The 20,616-nt window shown below is 44.6% G+C and overlaps 1 protein-coding gene across 2 annotated transcripts in view; it reads right to left on the bottom strand.

Annotated features, from left to right (window-relative positions):
- The window catches only part of MIDEAS (mitotic deacetylase associated SANT domain protein), a 69,855-nt gene that overhangs the window by 16,449 nt on the left and 32,790 nt on the right, over positions 1-20,616 (bottom strand). For both annotated transcript variants that reach the window (XM_053384064.1, XM_053384062.1), the window contains exons 2-5: positions 7,478-9,232; positions 3,689-4,000; positions 1,396-1,741; positions 606-672 (exon numbers count right to left, since the gene is read on the bottom strand). In XM_053384064.1, the coding sequence (XP_053240039.1) occupies positions 606-672; positions 1,396-1,741; positions 3,689-4,000; positions 7,478-9,025 (2,273 nt within the window). In that variant the 5' untranslated portion in view covers positions 9,026-9,232. The remainder of the gene's footprint in view (positions 1-605; positions 673-1,395; positions 1,742-3,688; positions 4,001-7,477; positions 9,233-20,616) is intronic.

Raw genomic sequence — 20,616 nt, 5'->3', positions numbered from 1 at the left:
TATAAAGACACAGTGTTTTGGGGGTTGTTCTTTTTTTGGCTTGAATTGTCTTGAGTCCAGTAGCTGCTGCCAGAGAGAACAGAGTGAGAACTGAACAACTGAGGAACCACAGGGCTGTAGTAAGAACAAGACTGAAGTCCTCCCACCTTCCAAGCCAAGTATTTCAATTCATGTTGCAGTATGGATGGAGATGTGTGTCAGCAGCTACCTTCTTGAAATGCGGTGCTGCATGCAACTGCATCTGGGATCTAGCTGCTTGGAGGATGAATACAATATATATGATTGCACACTTTTGCAGAACGCTATATATTAGCAGCAAGGGAGTCATTAGAATAATGTCAAAGGAAATATGCGGAAAGAGCTTTTTATGTTTCAATGGAGAAAACACTGGATAAATTCATGGAGGCTATCAAAGGCTACCAGCTGTTGACCAGGACTGGTTATAGGCAGGGCTCTGTTTCAGCCAGAACTCCCTGGAACTCAGTTCTGGCACTTCTCAGGTGGGCGCCATTGCCATTCTAAGAGAACTTCTTTTTTGGAAAATAGCACTGGACCTCAGTGGATGCACTGTGCTCCCCCACCCCCCACCCCAACTGAGTACTTACGGTTCAATGCTGACAGGAGTACACTCTCCCATTACTGAAAGGACAGGAGGGGTGACTTCTGCGCTATCTGCAAGTCAAGATGACACAATTAATTCATGGCCCTGTTTCTACTTAAGGATGCTCTGATATCAGCCTTGCATTTAACAACTGGTGAGGTAGCCATCAGTAACTCAGAACCACATACAGGTGAGTGGGTGAGCTAGTAGAGGAGGGGTGGATCACTCCATTTCTCCTTGGCTGGTCTCCTGGGTTTCCACACTTGCTGTGTGGAAGGAAAGCACAGAAACTCAGCTGGCTGAAGGGCATGGAGGACTATTGCTCTATCCCATCAGACCACTTAGCAACACCCCTTTACTTTTCTAAGGTATCTGCTAGGAGGCAAGTAACCTGTGCTGGCAACAGAAAAAGGGGCTTCTCCCTACTTCACAGTCAGCATGGAAAAGTAGCTTATTAGCAGGCTAGTAAACTTCATGGGCTTATTTATAAGGTCAACTAAATTTTTTTGTTTGACAAAGTTACATATGGCTATAAGAAGGGTGGGTCTTAATCTTTACCATGCAATCTTTTTGTTATCTAGCATTCTTTCAAATGCAGCAACGATACACTGTCCCGATACCATTTTCTAACTTAAGAAGTCATCACGGTGATTGCAGTCCAATCTTCCACAAACAAACAAAAACTCCAACTTGTGAGGGGCCATCTATCTACAATTGCCAAGTCATAATTTATTTCCTCCAGCCGTGATCCTCCTCCCATTCTACCCTCAAAAGGACAATACATGGGAACTTACTGGATCTGAGCAGTGTCCTGTGTGCACTTTTAGGAGTCATAGGAGGTGGAACTGAGTTACCACTAGCAGAAAGGATGGCGTTGAAATAAAGTCCGGAACCCTCTCGCACTGGGCTAAGTATTGGCGGGGGAGTGTAAGGAGGTAGCTCAAAGTTCCTGTCGGAAGGGTGATCTGCCAAGCGGACAGGTGAGCGCAAATGGCTCTGGTAGGGTGTGATATTGGAATAGACAGGTGGAGCAATGAAGGTGCCAGCTTTCGGTGGTATGAAGAGAGGCTCTGGCCTGGGCCGCTGCTTCGGTTTCCGTGCAAAGCCTTCCACTTCTTCTTTTGGAGCAGGGCCTTCATGCTATGAAAAGGAAACAAGTTTTGGTTCACACAGTTCAAAGTACTTCAGTCTAACACACACACACACACACACACACACACACACCCCAATACGGTGGACGCTTGGGTTGCGAACATGATCCGTGCGGGATGCACGTTTGCAACCTGCATCTGTGCACACGCGGGTTGCGATTCAGCGCTTCTGCGCATGCGTGACTGCTAAAACCTGGAAGTAACCCGTTCCGGTACTTCCGGTTTTGGCAGACTGTAACCTGAAAAAACGTAACCTGAAGCGTCTGTAATCCAAGGTATGACTGTATCAACCAAATGGAAATAACATGGCTGCTCCACCAGCAAATTCCATGAACTGGTATGTGCTTGTTTTAACTTATATGGGTATTGTTGTTATGTATATAGCACCATCAACTCATGGTGCTTTAAAGCAGGAAAAGGAAGCTCTCTGTCCTGAAAAACATAAGCTCTAATTAGGACTACCACAAAAGTATTGCATTCAATCCAAGAATGACACACCATCAATTAACAACAAGTTGTACTTCTTGGCTTTTGCCAATCCAGAGTGAAGTTGAAGTGGGACTGGCAAATCCAATGTTCAAATTCCCACTCAGCCACAACTGGCTGACCTGAGCCAGTTACTTTTTCTTAGCCTAACCTACCTTAAACAAATACAGTGGTACCTTGGTTCTCGAACTTAATCCATTCCAGGAGTCCATTCAACTACCGAAACTGTTCGAAAACCAAGGCACGACTTCTGATTGGCTGCAGGAGCTTCCTGCACTCAAGTGGAAGCTGTGTTGGACGTACGTCTTCCGAAAAATGTCTGCAAACCGGAACACTTACTTCCGGGTTTGCGGCGTAAGAGTACCAAACGTAAGAGTACCAAGGCGTTTGAGAACCAAGGTACAACTGTAAATTGTAGTTATATTCCCCCTTTTCCTCACAAGAGCCCAAAGTGGCATACATGGCTCCTCCCTGCTCTTATTTTATCCTCTCAACAAACTGGAAGGAAACATGCATGTCACCTTGAGCTTCTGGGGGATGGGGAGGTAAATGTAATAGTAAAATTTGTTGGAGCTGTGAGAAACACAATGTGGCCTTATAAAGACATCAGGCTTGGATGATGTAGCACAGATAAGCCTCTCTCAGAAAACCTTTTCTTCGTGGAAGATTGTATTCTGCCAGTCATTTATGAGGCCAACAAAACCATAATTTTCCCCATCAAGACACAGGTAAATAAGATGGGGAAATGCCAGCTGTGACTACTTAGTGACCACATAATGCTTATAAGCACTGTGAAAGTTTCATGCAAGATCACCATGCCCGACTTACATTTAGGAAAATCACTTGCGTAGGAAGAAATGTAAGGGGGGGGGGGGAAGATGTAAAGTCCTCATGTGCAATTATTTACATTTGTTTTCTACGGTGTCTTCCGACACATAAGTGCTTTCACAGTCTCTCAAAAAAGATTAATTTCTATACAATTCAGAAATAGTCCACATACTTGACATGATAAAACCTCCTTGAAATCACTCTCAATCAAATGAAAGCTATTCATTCAGCCTATCAAATTCCTACCACCAAAGATGACTTGGCTTTCATATCCTTTGCTTCTCCTTTCTATGGTCAAAGCAGCCAGAGAGGTTTCACAATTTTAATACCAGATACAGCCAGAATTGATTTATTCTTTTTTTATTAACAAGTCTGCTTCACCTATTTTCTACAAGGAGAAAATAGCCCCTTTTCCCTGGCACTGTGGAGGGTGCCATTTTGTGGTTCACCTCAAGTGCCAAAAAGTCTTGGGCCAGCCCAATGAGAACCAGGCCAGTGGCAGAGAACAAGAGGGATGACCTGAACCAATAAGCTGCAGCCACAAATAACCAACAAGAAAAGACCCAGTAAGATTCACTTTACTGCCCCATGACCACAATCAGGATCCCAAACACAAACCTACCTGAGTTGGCAAGTCCATGTTCAAATTGCGATTCGACCTCCTCCGGGTGACGATTACGGAAGGCTTGCTTTCAGCAAAGCTTCGGTCGTTCGACACAAACCTCTGTGGCTTCCCTTCCTCTCCCTTCTCACTACCGATATCATGAGAGTCCAGCCTCCTCACAGGCACAGACACGGGCATGATGAGAGGCACGAGGCTGCTGTCTTCCCGGGCTCTCTTCGGGGCTGGCGAAGAACCGGCAAACTCTACGACACTCCTGGGTGCAGTGACTGCCGCCTCACTCCTGTTCCTTTCTTCTGAAGTTTCTGGCTCCTTAGAACAAAAAGGTCATGTGAGCATTAAGGTATCTGAATAAGCTAACAATAAGCTATGGTCAATGGATTTCTCTGTGGTGCTGCCCCGTATGTGGAACTCTCTGCCCCAAGAGGTTAGGTTACATAAGAGATTTTGATTCTACCCACGTACCTACAGGACCGCCTCTCCTGGTATGCCCCGCGGAGGACCTTAAGGTCCACAAATGACAACACCTTGGAGGCCCCAAGTCGCAAGGTGGTTAGATTGGTCACAACTAGGACCAGGGCCTTTTCAGTACTGGCCCCAACTTGGTGGAATACTCTGTCACAAGAGACTAGGCCCTGTGGGACTTGACATCTTTCTGCAGGGCCTGCAAGACAGCGCTGTTCCGCCTGGCCTTTGGTTTGGACTCAGTCTGACCCTTATGTTTCCCTCCCCTTATGGTTTTGATTTATGGGCTACTATTAAAATGAGGCTGCATTTTAAATTATATTTTAACCTGTATTTTAAATTGGTGTGGTGTGTTTTTTTAAAAAAAAGTAATTTTACTGGTGTTAGCTGCCCTGAGCCCGGCTCTGGCCGGGGAGGGCGGGATATAAATAAAATTTTATTTTTATTTTTATTATTATTATTATTATTATTATTATTATTATTATCATCATCATCATCATCATCATCATCATTATTATCATTATTTGCTCATTTTTTAAGAATTTGATTTATTGCTTTTTATTTTTATTTTTTTGCCTTTTTATATGTTAGCCATTTCAGGCAACTCCTTTGGTGGAGGATAAATTTTGAAAACAAACCAACTTGCTACCCTGCTAAACCCTTTGAATTCAAACGTGATTTACCACACATGCATCCAACTGCCCCCAGGTTAAAAGTGGTACTGCCAGTACAGACAAGTATGGTAATTTTCTTGACTTGGGAGAGATGATGCATGAAAGTTTATGAGTCTGGAACTACAGCAAGGGAAAGTAGTAAATAATGGCAGCATCTTCTACCAAGTACACCAAGGAATGCAATGAAGAAGAAAAAGGAATCTCTTGTGTACACAATCCAGGAGTCCAATGCATTTATCCTCCTAGAACTTCGGGTTGATTGTTTTGCAAACTCAAACAGAGGTTTTTATAAGGATACTGAGCGTAATCCAAATGTTGTGTGAGCAGACTTCTGGTCACACAATGGGATTCCACCTTCCTGTGTTTCCCTGCGCAGCCAAAATTTGCTCCCAAGTCACCCACCCACCCACCTTCCAGAGCAGATTTTGAGAGTGTGCAAGGGCCTGCAGGGAGAAGGTCAAGTCCTCTTGCATAAGCAGAAGTCTGTTTTGCTTGTGTATGAGCTGCACTGGATACTGCGCCCATTACCAACTATCAGATCTGATTTCCTGTTGACTTATTAGGATTCATGTCCTTTTACTAGGGTGAAATTATCTCTCCTGATACAATCTTCTTGCTGAAATGGGGCCTATCAGAGGACATGACTGCTTGACTGTATTTGCTCTAAAGGTGACGGGACCCCTGACCATTAGGTCCAGTTGTAGACGACTCTGGGGTTGTGGCACTCATCTCGCTTTATTGGCCGAGAGAGCCGGCGTACAGCTTCCAGGTCGTGTGGCCAGGATGACTAAGCCACTTCTGGCGAACCAGAGCAGCGCACGGAAACACCGTTTACTTTCCCACCTATTTATCTACTTGCACTGGCGTGCTTTCGAACTGCTAGGTGGGCAGGAGCAGGGACCAAACAATGGGAGCTCACCCTATTGCGGGGATTCGAGCCACCGACCTTCTGATCGGCAAGCCCTAGGCTCTGTGGTTTAACCTGTATTTGCTGTATTTGCTCTAGCCAGATATTTAAAACACACACAAACATACCTACATCACTATGCATTCTATAGGTGGTCCATCCGGATAGTGAATATTCTGTGGCAAGAGGGTAGAAGACAAGCCTGACTGTATTACTGTTTCAGATTCCTGAGTACTACCAAGTCTCGAACTCCCATGTCCAAATCTAACACACTAGTAATTACACCATCCAGGCCAAGGATCCTATTGCTTCCTCCCAATCCCTCACTAATCTATGGGACTAATTCACAATGACTATTAGCATGGGGCGGATGCAAGACTACTTTGAATCCACACTTCAAAGTTAACTGATTGTCATATGACAGCTAAATGTCACATTCAAACCCTCTCAGTTACTAAAGTTATTAGCTGAAACTCCCCACAGGTTTCCAGTTTCAGCAGCCTATACACTTGATGTATTCCCATCTTTAAAAAAACCTAAGTTCAGACATCACAAAAGTTCTGCTGAAAACTCCCAAGGGTTTATGTTGGAGACTTCCTTAAGTACTGTGGCAGGAGGAGAGGAAAGAGAGAGATAAGTGTTCTGTCACACAGCAGTTTGTTCTCTTCATTTTACAGCCTTATCCCATTCCACAGAAGGGAGCGGCAAAGCTAGCCTGGCTACTGGGAGACGGAACTAGCATTTGCTCTCTCTTTATTCAGTTGTAGGAGATGTTTGCTACAGAGGAAGAGGGAACCAAAAATAAGGCGAAAAGCTTAGCACATGCAGAGACACAAACAAACACACACACACACACACACACACACAGAGAGAGAGAGAGAGAGAGAGAGAGAGAGAGAGAAGGTGCTTTGTGTTTGTTTTCCAAATGGTGCAGTTAAGTGCAGAAAGCCTTGTACAGTGGTGCCTCGCAAGACGAAAAGAATCCGTTCCGCGATTCTCTTCATCTAGCGGTTTTTTCGTCTTGCGAAGCAAGCCCATTGACAGCTTAGCGGATTAGCGCTACAGCGGTCTAGCGGCTTTCAGTGATCAGCTGTTAAGCGGCTTATCATCGGAACAGCTGATAAGCGGCTTAGGAAAAGGGGGGGAAGCGGGAAAAACCCGCGGGGACTCGCAAGATTTTTTCGTCTTGCGAAGCAACCCCATAGGGAAATTCGTTTTGCGAAGCGCCTCCAAAACGGAAAACCCTTTCGTCTAGCGGGTTTTCCGTCTTGCAAGGCGTTCGTCTTGCGGGGCACCACTGTACCTGGCTATGATGTTAACAATTGGTAACCTTGGTTCCAGGACATTAGAGACGTTAACAGGCAGTATTCAGTTACCTTTTACTCAGAGCAGATGTACTGAAATTAATTGTTCTAACTTAAGTCATGTTCATTGTTTTCAATGGATTTACTTCAGGTAAAACATCCTTGAGTACCACCCAATATCTTCAGAGCAAAATGCAACGGACAGGGTAAGAATCACCTTTTCCCCAGAAACTACACTTGTAAGTACTATGCTCTTCAAAAAATAAGATGAAGCAATTTGCTGACTGTTTTATTATTATTATTATTTACAAGCTCTTGCTGGGATTACGCTTTCTAAGTGGACAAACAGGGGAATAGTGGTGTCTGCTAACATTTTTAAGGTGTTGCATCCCGTGAGGTGAGGCAATAGTCACGGTGCGAGTCAGGAAATGCCACTTACTTTGAGATTCTGAAGAGAAGCCAACTCCACAGCCTTCTGAGCCAGGGTTAGCAAATTGGCTTCCTGAGAAACACGCCGTCTCCTCCGTGTGCTCTGGATGACGCCGCCTCTGACCCCACCAAAGTCGCTGGCTCTCTGGCCGAGGCCCTCTGTGGCACCCACCGGCTTTTCTGCCTGCCTGGCGTTCTCATACACGCCCGCTTTCTCCGCTTCGGGCTGGGCGCCAGCTGGCATCTCCCCATGCTCCAGCTCCACTCTGCCAGGTTGCAAATAGATCTCCTTGTTGTGACTGAACGCTTCGGGCTGGTGTCGAAACTGGACTTCTGGGTGCTGCTGCGGTTGCCAGTGATGGGGCAACACACCGCCAGAATACTCCTCAGCTGGCTTGGATGCCAAAGCTTCCTCCGCAGAAGACGCTGGCAGGACACCTTCCTTGGAAAGCCTCCGTGATCTCCTTGGGAGAGGGATCTGGGCCTGGGGAAGGACAGTCTGTGGGTTTGGGTCCGTCAGTGCCTTCAGCAGCTCCTGGTTCCGCTCGGTAACTGGGTGGAACTGATGGGAAACCATATGATGCTGAGGAGGCTGGGGTGGCCCTGCCCCATGAGGCTGCGTGACAGATGCAGGTTGCTGCATGCCAAAGCCTTGCACAGCCGCCTGCTGCTGCTGCTGCTGCTGATGGTGCTGCTGCTGCTGCTGCGGATAAAAGTTTTCAAACAGCTGCAACTGTGGAAGAGCTTGTTGCTTCTGCTGGGCGGTAAAGGCTGGGCTGGAAGTAGGAGGAGCTTGCTGAAAGACATGCAACAGTTCAGGGAGACCCTGCTTCTGGCCCTGGTGGCCAAAGGCAAGCTGGAAAGGTTGCAACGGGAGGGTCTGATTCTGCTGCTGCTGCTGCTGCTGCTGCTGCTGCTGCTGTTGTTGTTGCTGCTGCTTCTGCATTTGCTGAAAAGAATTAATCTGGGCTTGCTGCCTGACCAGGGCTTGCTGTTCTAACTGGGCTTTATGAGACATCATCTGTTGCACAGCATCTCCATACAAGTCCAGGTGCGACACCACCACACCTTTCTCCCGGTTCCTCTTCAGGGGATCTTGGTGGCTGAAGAAACCTGGGATGTTGGCATTGGGGTGCCCCCCTTTCTGGGCACCCCCATACACCATCCCGTGATTCCAGCCTCCAGGTTGAGGCTGCCAGCTGGCATCGGTGCGCTCAGGCAACCGGTTCCCCACCAGAGAGTTCTGCCACTTGGCAGCAGCCAGCTGCTGGGGGATCATCCTCGCATCGCCTCTATCCTGATAAAGAGAGTTCAGCAAAGCAGCATTGCCGTGGACACCCCCGTATACACCTGGCTTGGAAAGCTCCATGCCCTGGGAAGAAGGCACATTGCCCCCATGGTTGAAGTACGGCCCTTCTTTAAGCAGCAGCTGTTGCTGCTGCTGCTGCTGTTGTTGTTGTTGTTGCTGCTGCTGCTGCTGAACTTCTTCCTCATTGAAAAAGGCAATCCGCTTCCCAGTCCTCTTGCTTGAAGACTTTGGATGGGCCTGCAGACTCATGGTTCAGTCTATCCTCCCGAGGATAAGGAAGAGGCAAGATATCTCAGATTAACAGCCAACCCATTGCTAGTGCTTGTGCACAAAGGAGAGGGTAAGTATAAAGACAGCAAAAAAGAAATTCTCCTCTCTTCAAGTCTAGTCCGTGCAGAGAGGTAAGAGGCAAGTTTCAGTCCTCTTTCTATTCGGCGGCCCGCTCAGCTTCAGCGCCTGGAAAAGAAAAGAAATAAGCAAAAAATCAAACACCTGCAACTCAGGTCAGGATAACCAGTTATCTCAACACTGTTGCGTGAGGCTTTCAAAAACTCAGCCAGTCCATCTATCCCCATCAGGACTTGGAGCCACATTCCCCTTCTTCAAGGGGACTCCAAATCCAAAGCGGGCAAGAAGGCAGGACCAGATCTAGAAGCGCTTCCACAAGACAAGGATAGGAGGCAATGCCCCTCTGGCCCAAGGATGTGGGACTGCCAACCTCAGACTTGGAGCACTCCATTGCAGAAGCTCCAGTGAGACCAGAGTGCTTGGTTTTGCTGCTCCTGCCTTTAGTTTTCATTGCAAATTAACTTGTGTATGTTGTAGTTTGTTTAGTTTTAGATTATTAATTCTTGGTTTTAAATATATATGTGTTTTTCCCCAGGACATTTGGGTGAAGGGCAGATTATAAATGGCCATAATAAAAGCAAATTGTGCTGTATTATTAAAACTGCGGTCCCTGGGCTGGGGCCTTGCTTGCCTCTTTGTTAATCTTACCCTGGCCTCAATCCCCATTGTTGGAAAAAATAAAAATAGTGTGCAAAACTAAGTGCAGATATATCTGGCTGTTCTGCAGTTCTTTTGTAGACCAGCTGATTTGAGCTCATGGATAAGGAGTCTACAGTTCACGATATGAACACTCTGCAATCCTTCCACTCGCCTAAGGTGGAGGAGCATCATTTTTTAAAAAAATTGTTTAGAAGTCTGACAAATCAACGTACCAAATAAGTGTTCCATAGCGTATCTTAAGCCTATTCCCATATACTGTAAGCCAGGCACCATCAACCCTGCCCAAATGAAATTACCCTGTTTGAAACTAGAGACAAATGTTTGCTTTGTAGAAAGAAGCACTAGATGCATTCCGTGCCTCTTCTGCAAGCAGAATGTTCTCTTCTCCAGTGACTCAGTAGAGTGCATTGTCGCATTACACAGATAGCCCAACTTCATTTGCTGGCTACTACTAGCAATGAACCTTTCTTGACCCGTACTTAAATAGCATGGTTCAGTTTGCCAAGGCATGTCTAGGTCTGGTATGACCAGAGAACCAGAGGCGAGCTTAACAAGGGATGCTTTTAAAAAGAAAATGTAATAATTGATCTAAATAATATCTTGGGTAGAGACTAAGGTTAAGTATAAATAACTCACCACACAGAAACACTATATAAACGCACAGTACGAAAAATATCAGGAGGTTACCAAGGAGCCTTTTTCAGAGCCTGCACAGATGTGGGGGTTTTTTTGCACCAAAATCTCCTAGCTCCCAATTAAGATCCTACTTCAGGATGTGATGGAGTGTTCTGCTCCTCCCTCCTGCAACAAACGCTACTGTGCACCCACTGGCAGTTCTTCTGTTCCAAAACAGACCGCCTTGAGCATTGTCAGGCAAATGAGTTTGCAAGGAAGGTTGCTCTAGTCTTACAATCTGCAATGCTAAAGCAGCAGCAGCAGAATCCCCTGAACATAAAGAAAGGCACTAACAGGTTTGTTCCAGAGTGTCCCTTCAGCAAGTGGAAGAACTGCTTCGATCTGTAGAAGGGACTGAGATCGAAAAGAGGATGGGGAAGGAGGTAATTTCCACCATATTCTCCTTCCTCCTGCATGCCCATTGCCCCACCAACTGCTCTGGAGGGTCACCCAGGTGGCTGCAGCAACTTTTCATATGGCACAGGGTGGGAGCGGGGAGAAGAGCTGCAGGAATCTGCAATGATCACCTCCTCCCTTTCCTTCTAGCAGATGCCTCCTATAAGGGGGGCTCAACTCGCAGGGATTCTGAATCCAACCCAGCATGCTTTACACACAAGGGCTGATAGATATCCAGCTGACAGATATCCAGTGAATGATCCACTGTTATGAACTATGTCTCCGAGAGCAGAAGATGATGCAGCCAGAAGCTTCTGCAGGGACTGTCAAACTGCACTTGAGAACAGAGCTTTCTAGAAAGCAAGGCCACATCTGCTCACTTTTTTCAAAGGGGCTTTCACAGAAATTCGATGCTGTCATTTCTGCTCAGGAATTTCCCAGTTTAACTGCTTCCCATTCCACGGGAAGCTGCTTAAAAGCATCCTATATTTTCTTAAGTAACCTTTCAGCACTGAGCAATATACAGTAAATAGGAGGAAGGTGAAGGAAAGTACCTAAGTGCAGACAGAAAAAAGGATCAGTCCCTTTATTTGCTCCCCAAAATATCACAACCAGAAATGCCAAACAGAGTTTTGTCAGACACAGTTTTCCGTACCCTCAAACCACCGAAAAACTCAAGTGCCAAGTGCAGTGTACAAAAACTGTTGTCAAATTGGGCAAAGATATAATGAAACAATATTCACAATTTTAAAAGTAAAAAAAAGAAGCTCTCTGATGGATTGTGATGTTACAAAGTCAAGGCAATTAAAAAGAGCATGATGAATCATATCAGGAAGCTTACCAGCTAAGACACAAGAATACTAAATACCATTGCTAGATAACATAAACAAGCAGCTTGCTTGATAAAGAACAGAGAAGATAGGGATAGAAAAATTCTTTTCTGTGGGATAGCAATACATTCTGGTGCCAGGTGGGTTTGACTTCCAAAGGCTGATAATAATGCAGAGGTATTAGTCAATCAACTATTTCCCGCCTTATGAATTGTCTCCACTCTCATAGCAATAACTGACACTTAGCCAAACATCTTGCACGCACATTAAGATTAATTAAGATTAAAGCCAACCCTAGTCACCAATGACTTGTCACCAATTAACAACCTGGATTTTAACATTATTTCCAACACCTGCAGGGCCACATGAGGAAACGGAAATATCACCCTTCCCTTTTCTGCAGTACAAGTGAAGTAACATATAAAAACTATTCCTATCTGAAGGCAAATAAAATAACTGGTTGTGCAGAGAGGAGACTAGATAATGCACTTGGAAAAGCTGAAATCAACATTAGCTAGGAAACCACCTGAGAACATAGTGATGATTCAGAATTCTACACCTAACACATCTCAATGCAGAACTCATAGTTGACATCAGCTCCTCCAATAATACATCCTGAGGATTCGGAGAGACGCAGAAACTACTGGGAAACAATGCAAATGTCAGTATCTGGCATTTATTATGTGGCATAAGTTTATCGTACTGCAATTTGTTTTACCTGATCAGCAGATCCCCAGTGTGGACTGTTGGCTGACTTGTATTCATCTGCACTTGCAAATATGTCAGAAGAAGTTATTTGTCCATATATATTTTCAGGAGTTCACCTAGCCACACACACGTAGCCATTTGTGTGCATCAGTGAAGAGTAAGAACCATTAGCCCTTCACCCCGACTTCCCTGCCTGGTTAACTGGCTGGTGGGGGGAGTCTTGCTCCTCAAAAGTGTCTATCTGCTTAGTGTTTATTCACAGGCCTGCATTCAACTCCACCAGCGCCTCTCTGCACAATTAATTTACTTTTACATATTTGAAAAATAATGTGCATTTCTGTCTTAAACTCCTGTTGGCAGAGCCTTGTCAAAAAACGTAAGACAGCTTAAAAGGTAGAGATGTGAAGAAGGGAAAGTAGCATGCAAATAGGGTTGTTAAAAAGAAGGGAGGGGGAGGATGTGGCAAGCACTGGCGGGGGGGGGGGGGGCTGCTCTGCAACTTTTACCTTCTAGGCCGACTCTACTTCCTTGCATGTGGATCATGGGCCTGCATTTTACTGACTCATTTCCTCATCCATTCACGCTTACTGTTCTCCCTCCCTCTCCACACCGGCTGCCAGCAGTGGAATCCTGCAATCCAGCATTACAGAGCCAGGGCGTTCCTTCAACAAGTATAAAATGCTCTCAGCTCATTTTTCCACTCCCCTCCAGACAGCACAAAAATATCTCTGGGAGAGAAACGGGACCCCGAGAGATGGAAAAAAATCTGCTTTTAAAAATGCAACTGATACACAACCTACTTATGTTTATGAAACCCTAGCAGGAGAAAGAACCACAAGAGAACAATTCTTCTTTTACAGGACTTAAAACAAATGCCACTGGGACTCATGTAAGAGGCCTGCGAAAGGTTCTATCCTTCCGTACATGCCCCTTTCACTTCTTGCTTTTTGTGGCGTTGCTAAAAGCAGTAAACAAGGCTGCATGTGACGCTGGAGCAGAAAGCAACATGCTGGCAATAACTGATTGCAAAACAAAGCAGGAGTTTGATTTCTCAGAAGAGTGGCAAGCCAACCCCGCAGTATCATAGAAAAATTAGGCATAATCATTAGTCATCTGCAAACTCATCTTCTGTTTCCTCCACCAAGCATATTGACCTCAGACTCTGCACTCCATTAATTCCCTCACTTGAACATTTCAATACAAAATCCATCCTCCTTGCGCTGACCTGGAATTACTCCCCCCGCCCCCTAGGGCAAGCAATGGAATATGTTTTGGTGCTTCATGTTCTCCTCTCCTGTCCTCAGGAGACAGCTTTGTTTTTTATGATGACAGAATTCAGTTTCTAAGAATTACAGCTTTGGCCAAACCAGAAACTTTGTGGTCAATCATCTAGCCTTAATGCTTAGCCAAGACTCCTAGAAATCAGTCTTCCATTTTCATTTAGCCTCTACTAAGGACTGTTATCCTCTTTGAAGTCTGGGCAACTCCTGATGACATCACTGCCATCATTAGACCAAGTTATCATTATTTTTTTAAGTATTTAACACAAGAGTCATCCTGCTGTTGAAAGAGTAAGCAATCTTAGGTCGGTCAATGATATCATACATTACTGAAATGTTCACTCTCTCCCCGAGGTACTGCAAGTTTCATATAAAAAGATATTGTTTGCAAGATTAGCGAGTGCAGTGGGGATACCAGGGGTGAAGGTTTGTTTGTGTACACACAATTATACGCAAGCCAGAACAACAGTTTGGGTCATATAAGAAAAGGTTAAGGAAATTGGTTGGGAAAATATATTCTGGGAAGGGTGGAATCCTTTCTTCCCTCCAAGTGGCCAGAATGATAGCATTCATTTTGTTCCTCAAATAAATAGGTTGAACAATATGGATGGAGGACAATTTATTAATCTCAAGAGGTAGCAACTCATGTTAATGTGATTGCTTCCTTTGGACATAAAGGACTAATGAGAGTTCATGTGGGTCAGAGGAGTGTTTTACTTTGGATCAAAGTTCAATTCACGCTCTGTGCTCAGTGACCGCACTTGCATGTTGCACTAAACCAGTTTTGTATGACGTGAATGAGCGGCAATGAGCCTTGGGCTCAGCCACTCCTTCCTACTTGCTTGCTCCTCCTCCCACATTGTCAAGGAATAATTTGGAAGATACCACTTTTGACGAAGCACATATTGCTATTCCTTCCAGACGTGGAACTGTGGTTAATCTTTTCTATGGCTAGTTTAAACAAGCCAGCTTCAGTAACTTTAGTCTGAAGTTGGCTTGTTTGAAGCCAATCATAGTGCAGGCAACACAACAAACTGTGGTTAAACACAACTGTAAGCTTTTGATCACCCCCTTGCAAAAGAGGAGAAAGAAAGTGGGGAGCATGGGAGACCAGAGCTCACTGTGACTCATTCATGTCTTTGCAAACTGTGATGGCCTAAAAGAAATTATTGTTTCCCCAGTTGTAAAATAGGTTCTACCAATCTACAGAACTCTGATATCTCATCAACTGTGTCCTCATATTTGCACATTAAAAATAATACTTTTGTAAGTGTGTTCCAAATTTCCAGTCCAACTTGATGCCTTCATTCTGGTTCATACAAAAAATAATAATAATTTTAATTTGTGCTGCCATGTTTTCAGCCTTTTCAAAAATGGAGGGGTTTTCCCCCAAAACACTTTGCACTATGGCACCGGAGCAACAGATGTTCAAAGCAAAAAATCCCCCTGGGGTTGCGCAAGTCCTTCAGAAGTAAATCAAAACTAGCTCTTTGGAAACAAACTTTTATAACTAATCTACAAAGAAAAAATTACTTCTTGCCCACATTATTTTAAAAAAAAATTGGTAGAAAATGATATCTGCCTCATTTTAGGCCAAGGAAATTGTGGCATCTCTCCAAGGTAGTTCCCTGGGTGCCAAAAAAACCCCCAAAACCCAAAAACCTAGTATAAGAGCTTCAAAAGCACAAACCAAAGGGCTCCTGATGCAATATCTTTTTAGAAAATGCAGTAAAATTAAAACAAGAACTTAAAAAAAATAATGTGACCACCATCTCTAAACATTTTTAGAAGTTCAATGAGTTACTGTAACATAGTCACAGACAGCCAAGTGGATGCAAATGCTGGATCAGACAGGATAGATCTGGCTTCAAATAATCCACGAAGCTCACCGGGTAACCCTATACAATCATCTTCCTAACATACCTCTTAAATTTGCTGTACACTCTTCCAATTGCCTTATTCCTGACTGATGTTTTATGGCCTGGACTGTGGTATCTCATTGCTGTGGATAGTGCTTTAATTGGCTGGCTGAATATTTTATGGACTGTTCTCAGAGTGGAGGGAAGGAATTTGATGGTTTGATGGTTGTTGCATTGTTGACATTTTTTAATTTTTGCAAACTGCCTCGGACAGGCATTGCCCAGAAAGACAGGCTAGAAATATTTTAAACAGATAAAAATAAATACACCATCCTTAGCTCCTTGGAAGAAGGGCAGGATTACAACATATTAAATAAAAGAATGAGCTGTAAATCAGGAAGTTCCTGGTTCACCTCTCATCAGATATGCACTGGGTGGAATTAGGCAAGCCACCCAACCTTAATCTGTCATATCGGGAAAATCCTGACCTGCCTCAATGGGTTGCTGTTAAGGATTTATTGAGATAAATGCAGATGAATTGCTTTCCTACAGAGTTCAATGGGCTTAGTCACAAGAAAAACTGTAGTCCTGTACACAAGCTAGCCAGTTTCTGCAACTGGGATCATGAACCACATGGCTAGAACAAAGTGCTCCTCACCTGACACAACTGCTGTGACCTGAAGGAGCTTCTCTCACACAAGTTTATTTGTTCCCTCAGGTCACCTGGACAGGCACTGCTACATGCCTATCTACCAAAACACAAAGTGGAGTCTTTTCAGAAGTGGCCCCTAGGTTGTGAAATAGTCTCTGCAATAAGCCCACTAGACACCTTCATTTCCAGCTTAGACCTCTGCCTGAGTAGCTTATTTACCTGTGGCTTGCTTCTATATTATGATTATTATTTTAAAGCACACCCCACTTTCCCCCACACCTGGGTCTAAAAGCGGTTCACAAACAAGCAAGCATGCAATATACAAAACTTCAAACATTTATTAAAATATACAAGAACAAAACATTTACGATGTATAGGCCTCCTGAAATAAAGCCACTTTAACCTGGCATCTGAAACTTAGCCTGCCTAATTTCCTAATTTTCATCAGAATCTGTGTGAGAAGTTGACAATTTCAACAGCATTCCCTTCGCGTTAATTGCCTTGTACAATACTTCTTTAAAGATCTTTAAAAGATTGTTCTGTAAAATTAACTATTCCTCTTCCTTTCAAATATCGCTTTCTATTTAGCCGGCGTATCTGTTCTACTTCAAATGCCAAGTTCATGACCTCACATCTAGTAACATTAAACTCCCATTTGCCTACCCATCTGTTGAGAGCCTCGTGCACGAGTTCTGCCTTCTACTCAACGGCATCTGCTATCTCACTTATATCTGGAATCACAAGCAGGCACATAGTTATGCAGACCTTTGCAGTGCAATTCTATGCATATTTCCACAGTGTTCAACTGAGCTAACTCACAGGAAACTGAACAGCACTGCAGCCCTTAAACCGGGTTCTTTGCTAAGGAACAGGGCCTCTTCCTTTAAGAACACTTTATCAAAAGCAGTGTGCTAGAGTAAGGCTGCAATCCTGTATCCACTTATCTGGAGCAAGATCCTTTACACTCAACGTGGCTTAATTCTGGGTAGACGCAGACAGGAATGTGCTGCAAGTATCATGCATTGCTGCTCCATCTATCTCAACACTTTGACACTGAATAAAACTCTCTAGGCAAGATCACAGGAGACTGTCTCTGTTTTCAGCTCTCCCCGTCCCCAAAAGACTGTGGTAGCATCTGAAATCAGTTGAGCAAGTAAAGGGTCACTCACTTATTTGTGGCCTAGTAAGAACCACTGCCAGGCAGCATTCATGAGCTAGAGAAGAGTCTGCTTTTGATTTTCAGAGCAACAACGTGCCCTAAACAGTATGCGCGGTTAGGGAGGATAATAAAAAGTAATCCCTGGGATAATAACCTTTGTGACTTATTTACAAGACTGTAATAAAATTCACATGCAGCTATTAGTTTTGCTTTCAAGTTCTGTTTTGTTTTGTTTGTTAGATAATCTACATCAGGATTTGGTTAAAATACCTGTACCGCTTTAACCTGAGCAATGTGCTCTGTCAACCATTCCAATGAATGGATTCTTCCCAGGAGGTTGTCTTCTCCCAAGAGATTCCACTCTCTTGACTCTTGACTTCCAGTTTTAGAGACACTCTCTTTTATCTGTTTCCTCTTCAAGAAGCTAGTGCCTTTACATCCAATCCCTTTTCCTACACCTGCTTAGGCAGCTGGCTATTTCCAGATCACTTCCACCAACTTTTCTGGGCCTTAAAAACTATTCTAAGATCTGCTTTAGCTTCAGTATGTTGTTTTAAATTCAAGGTTCACACAGCAATGCCAGCAGCACACAGGCCATGTTCACACATCAACAGTAAGCCAGACTTATTGTGAATGAGAAGCATGCTCCCCAATGACTCCTGCTTTGTTGCTTCCCCGGGAAGAGCTGGATAAACAAACCAGAAAGCTGCAATTAAGCTGGACTTCCTGTTACATGTGCATGTTACAATCACTTGTCAGTCTTGAACCATGTCTCATCTTTGGCTTGCAGATTATGGCTTGCTACAGAGCAACAAACTACGAACACCAGTTCGGACAAAATGGTTGGTTTATCCCAGTTGTACCAGGGGAGGAGCAAAGCAAGAGTGATGGGGCAGAACATTCATAGTAAAGCACATTAAGACCAAAAACCTGGCTTCTATATTGTTGGATAGGGGGCCATCCTGACTCGGCCCCAGACACACTGACCAGATGTCTGGAAGCTGTGGCTGGATGGTTACGTGGGAGCCGGTTGAAGCTAAATCCTTCGAAGACAGAGGTCCTGTGGCTGGGACGGGACGATATGGGATTGGGGGGGCAACTCCCATCTCTTGCGGGGGCGCAGTTAGTGCCAGCACCGTCCGTTAAGAGTTTGGGTGTAATCTTCGACACCTCCCTTTCCATGGAGGTGCAGATTGCAGCTATAACAAAGGCGGCATTTTTCCATCTCCGCCAAGCTAAGCAGTTGGCTCCTTACCTCTCTCGCCCTGACCTAGCCACTGTGATCCACGCGACGGTCACCTCCAGACTGGATTATTGTAACTCGCTCTACGTGGGGCTGCCCTTAAGACTGACCCAGAAACTCCAGCGGGTGCAGAATGCTGCAGCGAGACTCCTTACGGGGTCTTCGCTGCGAGATCACATTCATCCGGTGCTATATCAACTGCACTGGCTCCCGGTGGAGTACAGGATCAGGTTTAAGGTGCTGGTTTTAACCTTTAAAGCCCTATACGGCCTAGGACCCTCGTACCTACGGGACCGCCTCTCCTGGTATGCCCCACAGAGAAACTTACGGTCTTCAAATAAAAACATCTTGAAGGTCCCAGGCCACAGAGAAGTTAGGCTGGCCTCAACTAGAGCCAGGGCTTTTTCGGCTGTGGCTCCGACCTGGTGGAACACTCTGTCACAAGAGACTAGGGCCCTGCGGGACTTGACATCTTTCCGCAGGGCCTGCAAGACAGAGCTGTTCCGCCAGGCCTTTGGCCAGGGCACAGCCTGACTCCCTCCCTCGGCAATCTTCGCGGAGCTCTGGCCCAATGGTGGCCAGTGGCTTGAATTTAATTAATTTTAATGAATGATTTTAGAGTGTTGTTTGTGTTGTACTTTTGTATTGTTTTATTGTTGTTAGCCGCCCTGAGCCCAGCTTCGGCTGGGGAGGGCGGGATATAAATAAAATTTATTATTATTATTATTATTAGTTTGTCAGGCAAGTACAGTCGTACCTTGGTTCTCAGTCAGTATAGCATGAGACTCTTAATTTCAGGGTCATGGTTTCAAGCGCCACATTGGGCAAAACATTCCTGCATTGCAGGTGGTTGGACTAGATGACCCTTGTGGTCCTTTCAAACTCTACAATTCTATGATAACCCTGGCATGTCTAGTTCAAACGATTTCAGAAATCAGGAATAAGCAAGATCTCTGCCTCAGGGACTCTGAAGAACTGCTGCCAAACAGTATACAGATGGTTCAATAATGGCCTGATCAAGGACAAGGCAGATTCATGTACTAGCAGGTTCAAAAGTTGGAAGAAAAAAACCCCACAGTTACTAATAGTTAAGAATTTAGGTGCAGTCCTGCTGGATCAGACCAAAAACCAATCTAGCCCAGCACCCTGGACCAACCAGAAGCCTATGGAAGATCTGCAGGCAAGGCAACAGGTCAACAGCCTGCCTCCATTGTTATTCCACAGAAAGTGGCATTCAAAGGTACAGCACCTCTGATCCTGGAGGTAAAACAAAGCCATCATGCCCAGAAGCCATGGATAGACACATTTATTTGGTGGCGGAGAGATAAAGCTAATTCTCTTTTAAAGCCATCTAAGTTGATGGTCATCACTACATTATGTGGCATTCATAGTTTTAACTATGCATTGTGATGAACTAGTATTTCTTTTTCTCAGTACTGAACCTTCCACCATTTAGCTTTATTGGATGGCCCTGGGTTCCAGAATTATGAGAGAGGCAGAACAAAAAAAGCACTTTCCTGAGTCTGGGATCTGCATATAATCTGAAGGCACAGTACCACCTTCCTGAAGCTAAGCAGTTCAGGGCCTGATCAGTGTCTGGATGGGTGACTCCTTGAAAAGCACATGTGTACAGCCTTGGGTTCCATGATGTCAGAAAGGTGAGCTACAACATATAAGAAAATGAAATAAATGGGACAAATAACAAACACACACAGTTTTGTACACCTCTTTTTGGATAATTATCTCACATTTATATGCACTAACATTTCCCATACTGTAGGATTGCCATAGGTCCGGAATTTCCTGGACATAGCCAGGAAACACTGTTCAGATTTTGCCGAATTTCCTTTAAAATAGCTTTACAATTGTTTTTTGAGATTTTGCAAAAAAAAAGCTCAGTAACTTTTGTGTCTGGGTTTTCACTTTTTGAAATATGGCAACCCTATCATACTGTATATCTTTCTTAAAGTATCCTTATTTAACGCACAATGTGGGAGCTTGTTATGTGGAGCCAGTTTTTCTATCTGCCC

The sequence above is a fragment of the Podarcis raffonei genome, chromosome 1, assembly GCF_027172205.1.
Source record: "Podarcis raffonei isolate rPodRaf1 chromosome 1, rPodRaf1.pri, whole genome shotgun sequence".
Classification (NCBI taxonomy): Eukaryota; Metazoa; Chordata; class Lepidosauria; order Squamata; family Lacertidae; genus Podarcis; species Podarcis raffonei.
This window is presented reverse-complemented; position numbering and strand designations above follow the sequence as displayed.